We start from the raw sequence: 18,758 nt of genomic DNA, 5'->3' as shown, positions 1-18,758 counted from the left end.
GCTCTTCTCCCAGTTGGCAGGGGGCGTTGTAATGGCGGTGGGTGTTTGGACCTTGGTCCTGAAGAGCGACTACATCAGCCTTCTCTCCTCCAAGACCTACGCTGCCTCCGCCTACATACTGGTCCTGGCTGGAGTCATCGTCATGGTAACAGGCGTGCTGGGCTGCTGTGCCACCTTCAAGGAGCAGAAAAGGCTACTGAGAGCGGTAAGAGATCACGTCAAGGTAGAGAGACAAAACATGTGAGTGTGAAAATATCACAGAGTAGAACAGTAACAGCTAAACTGTGCCACTTAAACAAAAACTGATAGGATGACACAGGCTGTAAGTCATTTTGTATATTCCTCCTACCATCATCTGTAATTAGAGAGTTCAACTTTCTTAGCCAACTGCACTTTACAGTATTAGCTCATAAACAATAAAAAAATAACATCATAAACAGTAACTTGTTGTTCTGTTGCTTAATGACTGGTCAGTTTATTACATTACAGCAAATATTGTTCTAAAACTGCCTTGGTGTACAGAACAGGAAGGACATTCAGTTAACTAAGAACAAAAGGCATTTCGAAGCATAGATATCAGTTCAAGAACCAGACTGTGTAAATATGTATGCATGTACTATGACTTAGTATGTACAGTATGTGCTACAATGTAACCACCTCCATTTGGAAAGCCACCATCAATACTAAGCAGGAGTAAAGAATTTGCATTCATACAGATTAGTTGCATGCTGTGGTGCAAATGTTTTCTGCGTGTTTGTTGAGGTATTTCCCCTCTTTGTTGTGATTAGGAGTCATGAGTCAAAAAAGTCATTATTACACATATTACACTGGACACTTTTCTTAAAAGTAATGCAGTAATGTTCCTTAATTACTCCCAGGAAAAAGTCATTTGTTATACTTGTCGTTACTTTACTTTCATGGTACTAAATCCTTAATGAGGACACACGTCTCTAAGATCTTTCTCTTAGTAGAAACAAGGTACATGAACAGGTAGAAAGTGAGGCTGCAGCCTGATGGGCAGTGTTGGTCAAGTTATTTGAAAAAAGTAATCAGTAACTAATTACTGATTACTTCCCCAAAAAAGTAATCCCGTTACTTTACTGATTACTTATTTTCAAAAGTAATTAATTACTTAGTTACTTTTTAAAAACACGATTTACAACCTGAATAGGTGATAAAGCGATAGATCTTTCAGCCCAATTCTACTTTTTCTACATAATCCATCATACAAAATGTAATCAAATGGAAAAGTCTCTTTTTAAAACTTGTTTTATTAGTTTTAATCTTTTAACTTTATGCATCAAGCAAAAATTTAATTATATGCAACATTCTCTGACTGGAAGAAATTTGTTTAATATTTAAACCTATTTTCTGCACATTCCAGCACATAAAATAAAATATGTTTTGTGTTTACACTCAGTCTTTCAAATAGATGCAAGTAAAACACAGCAGAAAATAAATAACATCAAAGACTCAGCGGTCCTTTTGCTCTATTTTCACCTGTAAAGCAGGACTGGGGTAGGCGGAGGTTTGCTCTGGTGCAGGTGTGCAGCAGCGGTCAGTGGAAGAATCCGCGAGTTTCTCTGTGAGTTTCCCATTATGTCGTAGCGCACTCGGTGCTTGCTCGGAAGTTTAGGGGTTTTTCTTCGGTGTAAAAAGAAGTTTTCTTCCCACGCACGATGTAAGGTCAGTACTCAAAGTAAGGTCAGTACTTCCACGCTTTAAACGCCGCATGCTCATACTCTCTCCCGCACTCGATATATTATCCATTGTTGATCTGCACACAGCTGTTGTCATCAGCGTCGCACTCGCTTACGTCACTGTCATGAGACGTTCTCGCAAAAAAATCACGGTTTTAGTAACGCAGTAACGCAGCGTTCCTACGGGAAAGTAACGGTAATCTAATTACTGTTTTTGCAATAGTAATCCCTTACTTTACTCGTTACTTGAAAAAAGTAATCGGATTACAGTAACGCGTTACCTCTGCTGATGGGTCATCAGTTTGTTACCTGTTGGAGTTAAGGGTCTGACTGCTGGGCTCGGCATTCACTCAGCTTTCATTTTGGGTTCTTGGCTAGCTTAGCGTTAGCATGTTGTCTTGGTAAATGCTTGTAAAGAAACGAGGTTGTGTTAGTAGCATAATGTCGCTGTTTCTGTCCTGGATGCAGTTTTCCACTTTACTATTTATCTCATTCATTTGTGCAATAAAAGTAAATGGCCATATTCATGCTCTAGACTGTGTTGGTGTTTTCCTCCTCTGACATGCAAACTGAAATCAACAGATTGTAGTGGAAGTGCAAGAACCGATAACTGGGATCAATAAGCAGGCAGTCTAACAATTCCCAGGAATTGGACTACCTGGGAATGGTTTTCTACAAGAACCGGTTCTTGATTCCTCATTGTTAATCATCTTGATAGAGAATCGAACAAAAGGCAGCCAGCAACTTTGCACTTTTAATGCCCTTAAAAAAGCCTGGAGAATTATTCTTGAAGATCACGGTGTTTCTAAAAAAATGTGGCCATAAGACATGTCTGTTTGCCTTATTCCATGTATATTTGCGCAATTTGCGACAATACAATGTAAAGGGGTAGTTCAAGACTTGTACACAGTACTATGCAGACAGACATACACACAGACATGATGAGAGCAGTCGAGGTTGAGGTGTCAGCCTCAGTTGCATTCACTTCAGACCAAACAAACACTTGATGGGAGCGTGTGCCCATATTTGATTTGGCACACGTCGTACACAGACTCAGCACAGGGTTCTGCCAATAGAGACACCTGCATGGCACTAAAACCAGCTCAAAATAGAAACGCATAGAAACCCACTCTTGCACAAACGCTCACTGTGCTCATCCAAACATTTCCACATGGTAAACTTATGCAAGCGCACCACTGTGGGCAGAGCTTAAATGTTTGTGTTACAAGCTTTGCCAGAACAGCTTTGCTTCATTGGCATAAGTCCACTTACTGTAAGTATTTTCTGTAGTACAAGAATAGCATTTCAAACAAAGTTATGTGTTATTGATGACATTGATTCTTCCCTCACAGGAAGCAGGAAAGGTATTGTTGTCTGCATAGCCTCATATGCCAGTAGGGTGCTCATACATTATCTTATTCTTGCATTTTATTAGTGTGCTAGTGATGAGCAGCACTGTTTGTAATGGCTAAAGTTACTGAAAAAGACTCCCTTTAATTTCCTATCTGGAAACAGCCAACCGAAAAATATTCAGTCACATGCAAGTGGAATTACGATCTAGTTAAATGGAAAAACAAGATTAGTTACCTCATCAAGATTGGTATCTTGATGATTAGGAAAGTTTTTTGTTGAGTATAATTGATTTGGAGCTGTCTGTTGCTTTTGTCCTTATTGAATTTTGAAGAACAATACACTCAAATGTGGGTGTTGGCTGTAGTTCTCAGAGCAACGAGTGATGGGAATCTGGGCTTTCGATGTTTCAAAATGTAATTAAATAGCCTAATAGATTTGTGTAAAATACATGAAGAAGTACCCACTTTCTCCATTTTATTTGATTCATAACGAGATGCGTGCACCACCTCTTATCGTTTTTCTGTGTGTGGGAGGGGGGGGGTTGAAATGCTTGGTGCAACTGGAAGAGTTGAGATTAGGGCGATGAATCACGGTGAAAGAATGAACTTGTCGACAAGGAGAGATGCTATCGAGATTGTTAAAGAGGGTGAGCATAAGGGCGGGGGGTGGGGGGGTGGAGGCGGATTAATTGTTGTTATATTTTGTGTGTGGTGAGTGCCTGGTACCTGCTGAGAGTACACAAGAGCGGCGGTGATTGGCAGCACAGTCCTGTACCGTAAAGGTCACAAGTTCTAACAGCAGAAAAAGCTGATCCAGCCTTGGCGTCATCAGGACATTCTGCAGCTGTATGACTTAAACAAAGTCACTGCAGTTGCCTTTTAATTAAAGTGAAGGTCCTGTCAGACAGTAAGTAAAGATGTTTGCGATGTATGCTCTGTGCAAAGTATGAGAAGTCAGAAGGACAAAGGAGAAAAACTGTCCTGTGGGAAGAGTCGGTTGGGATCTGTCTGCAAACACACAACTTCATTGTGTTGTTGGAGAAAAGCAAAAGAACAAAGGAATGACTCGGGGAAAGCAGAGAGAAACTTTTGCTTTCCAAATGACAGAGCCAAATGGAAAGCAGTCCAAACAGAGGCCGGATCCACCTGTGGAGAAACTGACTTCATGCAGTTTGACTGCACATGTTACAAGCTCGAGTGTTCCTTGGTCTCTGCCCTACTCTCCCTTTTCTGTGTTTGCCTTGACTTCTTAATGCATTTACAATATAGGGCATTAGTGTATCAACTGAAAGACCACAAAAACTGCTTACAATTTGTTATTAATAATCAAAGTATTGATGTGTTTGATATGAAAGATACCAGCACAAATGAAAAACTGGAGCAGTCATTCCACTTTGAGTCGCACCGTCTCTCATCATCGGTTTTACTTCAAATCATTTTTTTCTTATCTGCCTATATTTGTTTTTTTTTTCTTTCTTTCATTTGAATTATATTTATCTCAGTCAACAGGCAGACAGTTTTGCATGCAGAAGCAGAGGTTAAGGATGGCTACTTTATAGTTCAATTAAGCTTGCAGCCTGCCTGTTCTGTTAACTGGTGGGTTTTTGCAACCTGGTTAAGATCACTGTCAACATTTGACAAGCCACGCAGCTGATTCTGAGATCTCTCATAGGTTTCAAGAAACTAGAAGAAAAATTTGGTGTTAGTGTTAAAGCCATTCCTACTCCTGTAAATACATCTAAATGTGGCAGAAATAATGACATACATAATTCTTTGTGTAAAGCCTGGTCTCGGTTTGTGGTCTAAATCGTAGAGTTGGTGCTTAGTTTGACATCTTTGAATAGCCTCTCTGTTTGTTTGTGTGCTTGTTTTTTGATGCATGGTGCATTTTGAAGAGTTAGGATTACGGCCATGAATCACAGCGAAGGAATGAACTTGGCAAGAGAGAGCAAACATGGAGAACATAATGGGAGTTTTGTGTGTGTGTGTGTGTGTGTGTGTACACCATCCTGACTTTATGTTGCGCATCAAAAGAAGCAAATTCATGGCATCTTGTCGCTACATCTTGGAGGTATTTGCATTTTTAACTCATTAGGACATCTTCATCCAGAATCTTTTATTTATGAATTTCAAATCGTCCATAAAAGTGCAGCTGACGTCTCCCTCTTCTATAATAAATTTGACTGATCATCTTATTTATTTATATATTTTTAATATCATTCAGCTACATTTGCTGGCGATATTGCCTGGCGTGGAAAATTGTATGCATTTTTTCCAACTTACCTTTTATGAGCTGGACAGGTAAGATAATTTTTCAGTCCACATGGAAAAAACAAGAGCCTAAAATATCATGTCATCACTACCTAATAACCAATATGTGTTTCATATTGTACCAAGTCTTTTAAAAACAAAGTGCATAAAGATAGAATTTCAAAATCGCTCTTTGCTAAATTATTCTTATATTTATTGAGTGTAGGCACAACAGTGGTTCATCTTTTCACTTGGGTGCCTTTTTATACTTGATTGAATCATAGGTCAGTGTTAAGTGGCTTGACAAACAACATGTGCAAAGGTTTTTGAAAGACCTTTAGAAAGCCAGAAGAGCTATTGCTCAAGATTACTTTAAAGACTTTTGAAAAAGTGGTTCAAGAGGGCTGCTTCAAGACTTTTGCACATTACCTGTTGAGAGAATTCAATAAAAAAACTTAAACTACAGGTAATGGGTAAATAGATAAACAAAAAACTAAATAACTAATAACCACTATCAGAAAGTTGTGGACTTCTGATTCAAGTTTCTCCAGTTTGAGGATTTTATATTTTTTAAATAATCAACATTTTTAAGAAATGCAGCTGAACCTTTGCATTCACCAGCAAGCACAGTGCATTTAATGAGTAAGGCGATTACACGCCCCGCTAGCAACTAAATTACAAAAGGTGGCTGGTTCAGTACCTTGAAAGGCCAACGCTCATCCAACTGTGATCGGTACGATTAAAAGTCACCTTCAGCATGACTTTGTTGCTCCAGGCTTAGTAATTGTAAAGGCAGCACTATGCTTCCAATAAAACCTGAACTGGAGACACAGTTAAACATTGATGTGCATGCAAATATGGGTTTCTTCTTTGCAGCACTATATTGTTCACTGTGGCGGAGGTACATTCAGATGAAGGAGAGAAAATGTTACATACACTCTGGAGTAAAACACATGCTGTCAAAGTAGGACACTAAAAGCCAAAGAAATCTGTTCAAATATTTTCTAATAACCACAGCAATGTGCGAGTGATTTGACTCTGATATGTTAGCTGTGTGAGAGAAAAAAGAAAACTGTAGTTCAGTCAGAAAGCCTACATGGAAAGGATGCAGTGGAGTCTGAGGCCAACACAGTGCTTTAGAAAGCATTTTATTCATATGAACCTGCTGAGAGTCATTTTGGCAGTAATTACCCTGTACCCTTAAGTCACCCGGGAGAAGACTGGAAGCGCAGACGTAAAATGAGAGAGACTGTGCCTGAGATCTCGAGGAGGCCCGCAAAGTCAATGCAGTCAGTAATTCGTCTCTATAGCCAACAACAAGTTCTCTGTCACGCCCTGTGTACGTCACTGTCCGTGTGGGATCAGTCTGGAAAAGCTGTGCGTGCGATTGTGTGCAAAGGAGTGAGAACAGGCAGAGCCACACAACACAGTTATGTCACAGTATCAGGGAAGTGGCCTTAATTCTATGTATGTTCAACTGCAACTGTATATACTGTAGGCTGCAGGTGATGTTGTGATTGATGTTTAAAATATATACATATATAAAATATTAAAATATTTACATATATAATCATAAATTGGAGGAAGGTGTTTTTTTTTTTCTATGGAATGTTATTACTAAAACCACAGATTTATATTTGGGGTATAATATAAGTGAGAAAAATCTAATAATCCTGTTGCCTAATAAGAGTTTCAGATGACATCAGAGACATTTTAAGCAAGTTTTCATCATTGTTTTGACTTTTTTTTTCTTTTTTGCAGCAGAACATTTTACACCTAAAATACATTATCTAACTCAATAGTCTCCGGAAATTAAAGAAGGAGAAATTAGATGTGAAATATCATTGAAAATGCGATAAAAGCGTATCTAATCCTGCAGTGTCTCCTTTATAAGTCATCCCACAGATGTCCTCATACACACGTATGAGATCACTTTACACGTGGTAAGTATCAAATCCAGATTAATCCAATCATGGGAGGAAAATGATGTAAAAACAACATCATGCCAGGTGTGCATGGATTAGAAAAAACTAAACTATATCTGTATTTTCATGTGTTGTCTTTCTCTTCAAACCCTCAACACTGCATCAAATGCATCTTGAAGTCTGCTCAGCATTCAGGCTCAGAGCTGCTCGGAGATCTAATCAGCAGCAGCTATCAAATCAAAGGCCCAAGTCCTTTTTACCGGGCTGATTTTCTCCCCTGTGGAAGCAGCAGGCCAGAGGAATTTAGGTCAAGGTTTGGGTCAGATAATAATCTCTTCTTGTCTTTAATTCTGAAGAGAAGTTCAACTTTTCACTTGGCTTGAAAGGCAGACGCTCCCCCTAATTTTCCAATGGGCTTGGTCACGAATCAGATGCAAATGATAAACTCTGTGACATGTGCCACTCTGCAGTGACTCAAAAGTTTTGCAGTTTCATCCTGGAATCTTACTCAGAGCAAAAGAGCAGAACAAGAGTGGATGATTAAGCAGAGAACGGTATTATTGTAATTTTGTCATCTGTTTTATGTTCTGGCAGAGTCATTTATCTACTTTACACTGTTACAAGGCTCTTAAGTCCACCTGTATGATATAATACCATCCTTGGATTGGGTTATATTAGAGCTGGGCGATAGAACGATAACGATATGTATCGCGATATAACTTTTTCTCGATAGAAAAATTAAACTATCGCGATAGACCTCGCCGCTCTTGTCCTCTTAAAAAAAAAAAAAAAGAACAGCCAATCCAAATTAAGTAGCGCAGAGCCGAACCAATCACAGCCACAGCGTCACGTCACGTGACTTGTTACGTACAGCCGCACATGTGTATTTGTTTGGGAAGCAGCCAGCCACCGTACTGCCCGGGTAATTAAGGAAAAGAGTGCGCCGAAATCAACCGAGCATGACCGAAGGTTACCGAAGAGAAAACAGATGATGGTTCCAATGCCGGAGAGATTGTCGAACGGAAGAGCCATAGAAGTTCCGTAGTGTGAAGGTATTTCGGCTATTTCAAGTCTGACAAAAAACAGAGTAGCGTGCACTGTAAATTGTGCCGAAAGCAAGTCTGGAAATACAATAAACTGGTGCATGCTCAGGCTACGTCCACACGTACCCGGGTATTTTTGAAAACGCAGATTTTTCTATGCGTTTGCACCTTTCGTCCACACGTAAACGGCGTTTTTGGTCACTGAAAACGAAGATTTTTAAAAACTCCGTTTTTGCATTTACGTGTGGACTAGAAAAATGGAGAAAACGCAGCGTCAAAGGTGTGCGCATTTTTTGACGTCACACTGTGCGCCACGTTATTGTTTCGGTGAAATGAATTTCTACACTACTGTTACTGTTAATTCTACTCTCTGCAGTGTTTAAATGCTTACATATACACACAGTTACTGTCCCTCCACACATACGACTCGGTTCTGCTTCTATGCCCCAGCTTTGTTTACTTTTTCCCACCGAGGCTTCTAGACTTCTGATTGGCCAACATTTCTGCACGGTTAGGAATCTAGCGCCACCTGCTGCTTTGGCATGTTCATAGCAGCGTTTTCCTTCATTTCTCCCTTTATGTGTGGACGGGATTATTTTTTAAAACGAAAACGGAAAATCTCAGTTTTCAAAAATACCCGTGTACGTGTGGACATAGCCTCAGTCTCTGACTGGAAGCGCTAATTCGTCATTCGGCTTTTGTCAGACTAAAGTAACTGTTAAAACTGTTTGAAAAGCTAAGCTATACAACAAGGAGAGATTGAGACTTTCCTTTTAGTTCTCAGTTTATTTGATATTGACAAAAGTTAGTCAGTTTTGTCTGTTCTTCTGTAAAACAAACTAAGATTTATTTTTAGAATTAATATTTTGTTTCTAAGTGGAATTGACAATTTAGGAGTCTGATTCGTTTGTTCTATTTTGAAACCCTAAACACTTTAGCGGCTGCCTTTTGTGTAGTTTGCAATATTTGCCTTTATTTATCTGAAAAAGTCTCATGTTCCTTAAGTACATCTACCCTGTTGAACTTATTATGGGAAATAAATATTTAAATAAAAACAAGCTGCTGATTATTTCACATTTTATTTGTGAGCAACGGCACATTTAAATCTTACAAATATAGTTATTTGGCTTATATCGTGATAGATATCGTTATCGCCTGAAATGAAAAAAACATATCGTGATATGAAAAAATCTTATATCGCCCAGCTCTAGGTTATATCTACATGCATGAATGCCATAAACACTCAGTCTTGTGAATTTCCCGTATGTGTGAAATTTTTGTCTGTGTAAAGCTCTGCCATACACTACCCTTAGAGTTCTAGAGTTCTACTTACAATATTTATATCAGCTGTACATTACTACATTAGACATTCTTGTTTTGACAGACAGCATCATAACAGTTTTGAAATAATGTCATTTAAATGTGTAACTTTTTTTAAAATGACAATTTAATGCTGCGTAATGATGCGTGAGCGTAATCAAATACTCTAAGGGAGGTTGTTGCATAGAATTCTTTCTTTGGTCATTATAGATAGACAGACAGCTTTTGCTTCACTGAAACAATTACCCACATCATTCCACCACTTTTATAGTCGCAGGAACATTTCTCCTCCAAAGGTGTGTGACTGTGCAACTTTCTGCACCTGCAAACACACCGAGAAGAAATCCCAGCTGTGTTCAACTACATGCTCCAAATATATGTTTAATGCCAAGTTACAAAAGAGTCATACCATCAGGTTGCTCCAAGAACTCATCTTTACAGTGTAAATTATGATGGCCAGCATTCATTGTTGAAAAATTGTGTCCGTGATGGAAAATATTCTGGCATACTGCAGACATCAGCCTACTTAACAATTTTTATTACAGTTTATCAGTTTTTTTCCATGTTTGTCACTATATATTCAAAGCTTTTCGTAACACATTTGTGCTTGTATAAGGGTAAATTAAGGACACTATCACTTTGTGCTATCAGCAAAGTCTGAATTGATTTTTGCTCCAAGTTATTCCTTTTTCAAATACTTTTACAAACCTGCAGAGGACAACATTGTCTAGTTTTTGTATTTCTGATAGACAGCTTAATATAAGTTAGCCAACCCTTTGCCATTGCATTGTTTCTGTTTGGTTCTACCTCTCTAACAGTGCTGTGTGGATGACTTTGCTGCATGAGTGGGTTTGATTACATTATTCTTGCTCAAGGAAGGATGACACAAGGCCTTGGAAAGGAAACATAGTTCAAGCTGGCTTAAGAGAATCATGTTTCAAGTGGTGTCAAAGGCAGCCCCGCAAGCTGCCACATCACATTTGTAACCAACTGGTCGTGTCGCTTTATCACCATCCACTAACTGTAATTCCTTCTTCTCTGTGTTTCCAGTACTTCATTCTGCTGCTGTGTATCTTCCTGTTGGAGATCCTGGCCGGTGTCCTTGCATATATCTACTATCAGCAGGTAATTCCCATTGTATCATTAAAAAAAACACCCTTCTTGTAATGTATGTATGTGTGAAATTGAAGGAGGAGCAGGTGGCAGATATTGCAAGAGTGGATATTTATTTTAGATGACAAAAAACGTAATTTCAACTCAGGTTAGCATTTTGTAACTTGTTATAGCATCTTTAGTAAATCTGTGTTACCATCTCGCGTCGACTCCAGTCTGCTGTATTACAGTAAATCATCATCTGATATTAAAAAATGATGTTAAGGTGTGTAGCATATATTGCATTGTGCAAAAATTCAATAGAGCATGCTTGACAAATGTGTTGTGTCTCCTAATCCAAGCACGTAGTCAAAAGCATTGTAATAATACACAGACAACTGTTTCATTTCCCACATGGCATGTGCTCTGCTGTAATTTTAACCACGACAAAAACCAGCGTGAGAAACGAGATTCCAGAAAGGGAGTATAAGACGGCCCATTAAAAATACAAATATCTGACTGCCCATATTACTTGTGGTACATTGAGTCCAAATGGAATGAAAAATGCCTGCAGCAGGACACATAATAAGCCTGAATGCACTGTGTCAGAATCATTTCAAAGCATTTGCTTTGATTTTGAACTCAAATACACAGAATTTTCAAACTTATTTCATTTCACTCCACTAAAGAATGAAGAACCTTACTGGCAGGTTAATGACTGAAAAAAGTAGAAACACCACAGACTGTGTACTAAATGCACACGGTTTGGTTTTCAAGTGATTATTTTCTCGTGTGTAGTTAATGTATAAGCTAAACTAAAACTGACAGCCTCCCTCGGCACATTTCTGCTGTACCACTGTAGAGTTATACTGACTGCACTGCAAACAAGAGCAAATGACAAGCATTTTTCCTTTAGGAATATTAACATGACATTGCTCTCTACCAACATCGCTCCCACCCCGCTTAGTCTTATAAGTGGCTTGTAGCTCAGGAACAGGACTTTTCTCAGTCTAGAGGTACACTGTTTTCACTTTAACTGCCTCTTTCATTAATGCACAGTTCATGAGCAGCCACTGAGGTCCATGGCTGTGTGCCGCTTCCTAAAGCTCTGTCTACTTTACTTGCCTCAAAATATTCTCACAAGCATTAAGTTGTGTTAAAGTCTCTAAAGCCTCTTCCCCTGTTATTAATCTTTTCACTCTCTCTGCTAATAAGTTGTGAGAACGATACCAAGATGAACAACTCATGTAACATGCTTGTAATTCACAAACGCACCCATTTTTAGCTACAGATTCTGCACAAGGGATTTGCTCAGACTTTATTTTGTTTTTGTAATCAGACATGATCATAAACCTCTTTGTGATTGCTTTGTTTGCGAGCTGCTTCCCTAGGTTGCTCATAGTTTGCATGAATTACTTGTCTGCAAACCTTCACCATTTAACTTTCACTATTATTACAAAAATAATTCTCATTTTTCAGGAGCCATTTGAAATTTCTCTCTGTCCCCAAATGGCTGAGATTTAGTGAACATGTTCAAACCTATGCAGAGGTGGTTATTCTGTCTGTGTTCAGACAGAAGTACCACGACACAACATGATATCCCTGTAAAGCTCGTTTTGTGTTCTTTCCAAAATCATTTTATATTTTGTCTCTAGCAAATATCTAGTAAATTGTAAAATGAGCTCACTGCTGGTCTGATGGTAAAGAAAAAAGGGTTAATAGACTTCAAACAGATGCCATGTATTAAAATACACACCTTATTCATAGACTGTTTTTAACAGGTTGTATTCATGCTGGTTTCTGATCTAAAGTTGTGCTTTGAGTGACAGGGTTGGGCACTAGCAAAGTACTGAGCTTGCCCATAGTTTGATGAATGAAGCTGACTTGTCTGCAAACACTCACCATTTTACTCTCTAAACCAGCGGTCCCCAACCCCCGGGCCTCGGACCGGTACCGGTCTGTGAGTTGTTTGGTACCGGGCCGCGAGAGTTGAGGCTCAGGTGTGAAATGTATGGTTTTCAGGGTTTTTATCGGTTTTCAGCGTTATTTTGTTATCCTTTTTATCGTTAACTTGGTTTTCCTTGGTCTTTTCACGTATTTTATGAATAAATCTTCTTTTTTCGGTACCGGTACTAGTTTTATTTTGTTGTATTTATCCGCAACACCTTAAAGGCCGGTCCGTGAAAATATTGTCGGGCATAAACCGGTCCGTGGCACAAAAAAGGTTGAGGACCACTGCTCTAAACTGTAGTAAAACTTGAAAAAGTGCAATGCAAAACAGAAAACGTTGTGCCTCACCACAAGACGCAACTTTTATGTTGAAGGTAAACAGTCTTTGTTTACAGTGTGCGTCACACTTTTCAGAGTTTCTCTACGACTTGGCGAATAGTTTGCTACTGTTTGCAGACAAGTCTGTATGTGTCATACAAATGATTCGCAACCACAGCGACCTACTAGCAACACATGTAGGTTTATACAGTGCAGCACCGTATACCTACTAGTGACAGCTAGCAACCTCCCGGAACAGCTTATAGCCAGAAATACATTTTTTTCCTAGCAAGCAGTGGTTGTCATGGGGTCACTGTCGCTGACCGTTTCCCAGGGATTGCCAGCAACCTTCAGCAGCAAATTGCAACTGGTGGTCCAGCCTTGTATGGCCTATTATTATCATTAACAGAAAACAAGCTAACAAAAGAAAAAGCATATTTCAAGTATATCAAAGACCCATGATGCTGTTCTTGCTTTTAAATGAATATGTATTCAATAAAACAGCAGTACTAAACTGCTCCTGTGTAAAGATGGGAAGCACTGAGATGCAGGTAATGGCTGTGGTTCATCCCAGTGTCATAGTCATGCGACCATCCATTGTGCCTGGAATTCATGTTTGCTCATACTCGTATGTGGTTAATGCAGTGTCATGGTGTAGTTCACTCCCATACTGGCTCTCTCATACTTACGGAGTCCCTTTAAAATGTGAATGACTGTTTTCATTCACCGCTGCAGTGTTTCTGAAACTGTCAACAGGTAAAATGAAAACCTGAACACCTCCTCTTCTTTCCTCTTCTTTGTTTTCACCTCGCGTCTCTCATCTTTCTCTGCCCTCCCTTCCTCTCTTCATCATTCATTCCCTTGATATCTCCTTCATGCTTTGATTTACAGTGGTTTCCCAGCTGGCTTGTTGCCATAGAAACTGAGCCCCCCAGACCTTCCACTCCTGCGTTTTCTGCCACTGGTCTAGAGAACAAAAAAAATAAAAAATAAAACCCAAAAAACAGACTTCCTCTGCTTTTACACTAGCTTCGTCTTCATACGCCTCTCTGTTGTTAGAAGTACTATCCGTGATGTGTATTTTAAATCCCGTGTGCTATGATGTGCTGGAGAATCAGTAGTCGAAGCGACAAATTCATCACTTTAGGTCATGCTCTGTCGTGCTGCCTTCCCATTTTTGTTGGCTGATACTACATGTACACCTGTGTGCGTGTTTCTGAACAGTTGAATGATGAGCTGAAGCAGAACCTAAAGAAGACCATGACTGACGAGTATAATCAAACAAACTCCGAGCACATCACCAAGGCTGTAGACAAGCTGCAGCAGGAGGTAAGTGTCTGCAATGGATGAAGGAGTCGAGACACAAATGTTGTGCAGCTTTGTGAGATTTCTTTGCACATTTGAATTTCTACATTGGCCAGCGTGGATGGAATTTCGGTTGTTGCGTGCATCCACTTTTTCATATTGCAAATGAACCTGGACTTCCAAGCCAAAGTCACATGGACTCACATGTGGTTTGTTGATTGGACAGCCCTCATGCTACCCTATCATCTCACCAGATTAGAGATTTTGGAGATGGGAGCGAGTCAAAGTAAATCCAATTCAGTCCACGACTTCATCTAAGCATGATGGACTGGTCTGCACTCTCTGCTGTAATTTACCTTCTCTTCTAGTCAAACGAGCTGACAGCGCGTTAAGGAATGTGTAAATCTGAGGTGCTGTTAAGACTTCTGTTAGTTTTTATACTCATTGCTTAGTTTTTTGAGTACAAAATCTTGTCTTTCACACATCAACATGTAGTCATTCTTCTAAACTTCATTTTGCATAATTTCCAAAAAACATGAATTTGCACTATTAAAGGAATTTGTAAATGTTCTTTTAATGGAGTCATTTTTATCATATATTCAAATAGCATCAGTATGAGAACAGAACTACAGTATACATGCATACATACATTTCCCTCAAAGTAAATATGAGGAAAATGTGAATCTTAAAGTTTAGTTTAAAAATAAAACAATTGGCTTAAACTGAGTTGTAAATCTTGAGCAGGAGCTGCACCTCCGTTGAATATGGAAACAACATTTGGATTTGCAAAACAATTCACATTTCAGTCACAACTGTATTTTACTTTACAGTGGGCCTTTTTGAGTGCAGCTTTTCAAGTTTTGCCATCAGATTTGATTGTGAATTCGATTTTGATATCAAAACTATTTGATCTTCATGTGAAAAAGAACGTTTTCACAACTAAGTACATCCCACGACTCGGTAGCTTGGAGAACCACCTTTAGCAACAATAACGTAAAGTAACCATTTGCTGCGTGACCTTGTCAGTCTCTCACATCGTTGTAGAAGAATTCTGGTCCGCTCTTCTTTACAGTGTTGCTTCACGTCATTGAGGTTTGTGGGTGTTCGTTCATGCACAGTTTGATACCTTGCTCAGCCAGTTGTAGATTTGCTGCTAATGATTGATCTGCTGCTTGACCCAGTTTGGCCAATTAGCAATTATACATATTTGACTCTAGAATATTTGGTGTACAGAGAGAGGAATTCATGATTGATTTGATTACTGCAAGGTATCATCAGCCTATTTAGGCCAGCTTAAGTTTACTTTAAAGACAGGAATGTGGGAAATGGTTATTCTGACTCTATCGAAAGTCAACAAAATCCACTTACTGACTTGCAGTATAAAAAACCCCTTTGTTTAAACTCTAAAAAAAATTAAAAATAAAAATGGCACATTAAGGTTTTACATAAATGTAGTTTCCAGTTTTAACGTGAAACCAAGCAAACTGCCTGCTGATGCCTAATGTTTGCCTTACTGGGGGAATCAATCATCTTATAATGCTCGTAATAATGCTTTGAACCAAGAGAACACGTATGCAGAGTTTTGCTCAAGTGAAGTGCAACACTTAATTATTTGTTATCAGTGTAAACCAGTTCTTTCATGGATGTTTGTCTGAGTCTTTTATACTTTCCTGCTGTCAGTGAAGTGTTTTTCCTCCGTCTCCTCCATCAGTTCAAGTGCTGTGGAAGCAACAGTTCAGCTGACTGGGCTGAGAGCGTCTATATTCGCTCTGGTGCAAAAGGCAGGAAGGTGCCTGACAGCTGCTGTAAGACCATCACCAACATGTGCGGTATAAGAGACCACCCATCCAACATCTACAAGGTGGAGGTGAGTGCGTGAACGGTGTCGGGGGGTGGAGGTGGGGAGGGCTTCATCTGTATTTCTCTCATGTCTCGAGATGTCAGCATAGAGGCGGTGTGGCGTGAGCGTAGCAGAAGAAAGAACAGCCATCACATCCAAACTGTATACATAACATTGTTTGCAGTGAGACTCCAGCAACACTCCCACATCAACTGATGCAACATGAAGACACTCTTTGTTTTTCATTTAGGGTGGTTGCATCACTAAACTGGAGAATTTCATCTTGGACCACCTGAAGATCATTGGAGCCGTCGGTGTTGGGATCGCTTGTGTACAGGTGAGCAAAAAAATAAAGAAAATGCCTTTAGCATTGTGCTTACACACAGAGACTCAATAAATGTATGTACACCTATGGAGAATACAGCTTTTCTAAATTACGTTTTTTTTTTTTCCGTCTGTTTTAATCCCCAGATCATCGGGATGGTGTTTACATGCTGCCTATATCGAAATCTAAAGGCAGAGCCGTACTAAGAGAAGCAAAAGAAGAAAAATGTATGAGTGAAGGAGGTAACTTCATCACCGCATGCCATACTCAAATAGCCCATAGGTTCTTTTATTTATCCTCCGCATAGGGGAGGATTTGTTTGGCAAGGGATCAAATTGCACATCTGAGCATCTCATTTTGGTAAACAAAGGGTAGAAAAAAAAACCCACTACAAGGTTTCTTGAAGTAATTAGGCTCTCAAATTGCACTCTCAGCTCCATCTTCAAGATCACAGCACTGTGAGAAAAAGCCTCAGAGAGAAACTGATGAGAATTTTAACTGATTGTGTAAATTAGTGTGAGACAGCCTCCCTGGGACTCAAACATTGTAGTTTTCTTCCACTCGGATTCCCTCAATGTACTTTTATATGTGTAGACCAGGTGCTACACCCGAGAGTGGTGTAAAGATCAGTGGAGTAAAACTGGCACTTTGCAGGAAAATGTTAATCCTGGTCACAGCAGCTTCTTTTCTCCATCAGCATAGCTTAACAAGCTCACCTCTGGGGCCCTCTTCAACTGCAGTAGTGTTTAGTTTCCACATTAACAAGACAGTCCTGTGTTTTAGATCTTCTTCTGTAATGACCTTTAAACATTGGAACAAATATATATATATCATCTATTTTCTTTTACATATGTACTTTCTTATGAGCTGTTAATACTTTTGCCTTTATTACCTAATCTGTCTCCTTACTGAGACGTGTCTGATCATGTTTTAAGTCTCCTAAGAACACATTTTCTGCCAGAATGAAGGTGAACAGGTTAGTGCCTTGCTCAGCACCGTAACTGTGCCATTTGATGTCCTAACACCAGCCTTTAAACACGGTTTGACTAGTTTAGGTGTAAACACTGATCTCATTGAAGGGAGTTTGTGATTACGAGCAGTCCCACTGATATTGTTCAAATGAAAGTGCGTCTTGTTTTTGATTTTATTGCCTTTTGTTTTTATACACTGATGCCAAAGTCATCAACTGTAACACTGGACCTACTCTGTCTCCTCCAGCCTTATTCCTATACATACTGATGTCTCTGTTTTTGTAAATGAAGATTTTTTTTTTTTACTCTGCTATAAACTGCGACTATATTATTGTATTTAATACACACTGTAGAAAATGATATTCTCTCACTGTTAGTAATGATCTTTCCTTTGTGCCTCAAAGCTAAAACCAGGCTAATCTGCTGTATTTCTGTCCTCCTGGTAATCCAGGATGTATTTTAGTTTAAATAAACATTGATTAAAAATGTGCTTTGCTTCTGCTGTGTTTGCTCTCATAGGAGAACATTAGCATTGTTATTGGTGTATTTTAAACAGCAGTATTGCACAAATACTGAGTGATGCCCTTCACAATAAAGGTTCACTCAAGTCATGTCATCACAGAAACTGCCAAAAGAGGCCCTCACATTATTGTATAAAGACAAATCATGTGCCTGTGACCAGTGGCCCTTACCAAATTGGCACCAGCTTACAGGTGCATTAGTGTATTAACCAGAAGTCAATTGTCTGTACTGTAGTACTGTGATGATGCAGATTTGGGATGTGAGCCATATTCCAGACAGCTGCTTTTACAATGTATTACCTATACCATGACAGTTAGATGGCCTTGTAATGAGAGCCATCATGCTGTTGGGCACGAGGCAGGGTAGTTTGAACCCTAGTAATGTTAAGATTAACAGCGGGACATTTGTCATTTGGGTGAGTGGCAGCAGTTAGTGCATGCAAACACAGGGAGGCAGCACTCACCTGGCTTTCAGCACCACAACATCACACTGATGAAAACAGCTGGTGTGTGAGTGTGTCTGTGTGTAAAACACCTAGAGGCTATTGAGGATCCCCCCCCCCACCCCACCACACACACACACACACACACACACACACACACACACACACACACACATCCCACACCCACCCACCGACACTACAACCACCCGAACTTTCCCAGTCATTCCTATTACAGAATGACATTATAAGCTTTATTAGTTTCCCGGAGTGTTTGGGGGGGGGCAAAAAGGGCAAATTAGGCCTTTCAAACATGCACACGGTGACAAATGTCACTTGGACAGTGAGTTGTGCCTACTCACAGTTCTGTTTGTACATAATATTAATTATTTCCAAAATATGCTTC

General features: G+C 39.5%; 1 protein-coding gene across 2 annotated transcripts in view; it reads left to right on the top strand.

Moving 5' to 3' along the window:
* LOC120742235 (CD151 antigen-like) overlaps positions 1 to 17,881 on the top strand; it is a 30,425-nt gene extending 12,544 nt beyond the window's left edge. For both annotated transcript variants that reach the window (XM_040045416.1, XM_040045415.1), the window contains exons 3-8: positions 14 to 205; positions 10,641 to 10,715; positions 14,175 to 14,279; positions 15,967 to 16,122; positions 16,346 to 16,432; positions 16,567 to 17,881. In XM_040045416.1, the coding sequence (XP_039901350.1) occupies positions 14 to 205; positions 10,641 to 10,715; positions 14,175 to 14,279; positions 15,967 to 16,122; positions 16,346 to 16,432; positions 16,567 to 16,626 (675 nt within the window). In that variant the 3' untranslated portion in view covers positions 16,627 to 17,881. The remainder of the gene's footprint in view (positions 1 to 13; positions 206 to 10,640; positions 10,716 to 14,174; positions 14,280 to 15,966; positions 16,123 to 16,345; positions 16,433 to 16,566) is intronic.
* The last annotated feature ends 877 nt before the right edge of the window (positions 17,882 to 18,758 follow it).

Source organism: Simochromis diagramma, unplaced genomic scaffold (genome assembly GCF_900408965.1).
Source record: "Simochromis diagramma unplaced genomic scaffold, fSimDia1.1 OVJJ01000079.1, whole genome shotgun sequence".
NCBI lineage: Eukaryota > Metazoa > Chordata > Actinopteri > Cichliformes > Cichlidae > Simochromis > Simochromis diagramma.
The sequence above is the reverse complement of the archived record's forward strand: the minus strand, read 5'-3'. Positions and strand labels throughout refer to the sequence as shown.